Here is a 1966-nt window from a genome sequence, read left to right on the forward strand (position 1 = left end):
TATTTACCACTTGTTGCTGGAACTTATATGGAACTCCCTGATAATATTAAGAGTACGAAGAGTGTGCTTAACGTGAGATCGAGCGATGAAAAGTGTTTTTTGTGGTGTATTTTAGCTCACCTACACCCAGTTAAAATTTAAGGAAATTGAGATGAAACAGAAAGTTCCATTCTTAATCTACGCCGATTTTGAATCAATTCTGAATAGGGTAAATACGTGTTTGCCCGATTCAAAACTATCTTCCACGACTAGAATACAGGAACATGTAGCTTGCGGATTTAGCTACATTGTTGTTGGACGTAAAGGTAAAAAAAAAGTTTTTACTTTTTCAATCAAATTGTTTATCACGATAAATTTCTTTATAGGTCCTAGCTCTCCCGTTGGTTATCGAGGTGGAGACGCGGTGGATGTTTTCCTAGAAAGTTTGAAGCTGGAGGAAGAGTACATTCGAGCAGAGTTAAAAGGAAATATTCCAATGAATCTTTCCTCGGAAGAGATTGAGGAAATACAAAATTCTGATAAATGTTATATTTGTGAAGAGTATTTCACGAGTGAAGATAGACCTGTCCGAGACCATTGCCATTATTCAGGTATTAAATTCCAAGTTTGATAAAAGAATAAATTAAAAAATGTGTTTCCGGTTTTTGTAGGACAATTCCGTGGAATGGCTCACAATTAATGCAATTTAAAACTTAAAGTTACGAAATTTAGCCCAGTAATAATGCACAACCTATCGAAGTGAGAACAATTTTAACACATTCTCGTAACACAATGATTTATTTATTTTTTTTTTTTTCATGAATTTTAGAATCGATGCTCATTTAATAATGCAACGTATAGGTATTCAAAAAGAAAAGAAGCTTTCCTGCATTCCATCAACCACGGAAACATACATAAGTTTTTCTCTCGGATCATTAAGATTTCTAGATTCCTACCGCTTTCTACCCGACAGCCTCGAGTCTCTAGTAGTTAACGTGGCCAGGAAAGGAGCCAACCTTTTCAAAATTTTAAATAAATTTTACCCTCCAGAACAAGTAGAACATCTCTTACGTAAACAGGGTTATCCTTATGAGTATATGGACAGTTTTGAGAAATTTGACGAAACACAGCTTCCACCGAAAGAAGCCTTCTATAGTTCGCTAACCGAGGAAAATATTTCCGATGAAAAATACAACAACGTTGTAGAAGTTTAGAGAAGATTCAATATTGAAACTCTCGGTATGTTTTAAACAAATATAGAAAAGCTCACAATTTTATCTTTTTTTTCTTGAATTGTGAATAGGAGATTTGCACGATCATTATGTGAAGGTTGATACTCTCCAGTTAGCGGATGTTTTTGAAAACTTCAGAGATATGGGGATAGAAGATTTCGGATTAGACCCCGCACACTGTTACACAAGTCCTGGATTTTCATGGGAGAATATGTTGCACATGACTAAAGTTAAATTGGATTTGTTTTTAGACCCTGATATGTATTTATTTATCTAAAAGGGAATTCGAGGTGGGGTTAGCATGATATCTCACCGCTTTGCGAGGGCTAATAATCCATACCTCCCAGAAACAAATAACACTTCAAAACCGAACAATTACATAATGTACCTGGATTTAAATAATCAGTACGGTCAGGGCCGGCGGATCGTGTTAATCTCGGGTGGGTAGTCAGAAGAAGGGGGGGGCGGATTTATTGGGTTATCCTACATAAAAAGATAGGCCTATATAATACTAATTAAGAGAAATTGATAGAGGTAAAAACTACAAAAATTTAGTATTATTCAAATTTATTATTACATAGTATTAATTGCGCAATGCAAAAACTGTACTGCGCTTTGCATTTTCGGAAATGAACTGATTCAACAATTTTTCCAAATATTTTGACGCGTGATTTCATGTAGCTATTAAAATTCATATGGCTACGTGTAACGATGTTTGAAGGATCTGAGTACTAATATTTAAACTCAATTATATA

At 34.8% G+C, this 1966-nt stretch overlaps 1 protein-coding gene across 1 annotated transcript; it reads left to right on the forward strand.

Moving 5' to 3' along the window:
• The first annotated feature begins 316 nt into the window (after window positions 1–316).
• LOC149963358 (uncharacterized) lies at window positions 317–1600 on the forward strand. Its single transcript, XM_090170571.1, has 4 exons — window positions 317–590; window positions 651–738; window positions 809–1218; window positions 1283–1600. Exons 2-3 carry the CDS (start codon window positions 722–724, stop codon window positions 1191–1193), a joined length of 402 nt encoding a protein of 133 aa, XP_090026697.1. The 5' UTR covers window positions 317–590; window positions 651–721; the 3' UTR covers window positions 1194–1218; window positions 1283–1600.
• Window positions 1601–1966: the final 366 nt, after the last annotated feature.

This window comes from Leiobunum rupestre, chromosome 1, assembly GCF_980474605.1.
Source record: "Leiobunum rupestre chromosome 1, qqLeiRupe1.1.hap1, whole genome shotgun sequence".
Classification (NCBI taxonomy): Eukaryota; Metazoa; Arthropoda; class Arachnida; order Opiliones; family Sclerosomatidae; genus Leiobunum; species Leiobunum rupestre.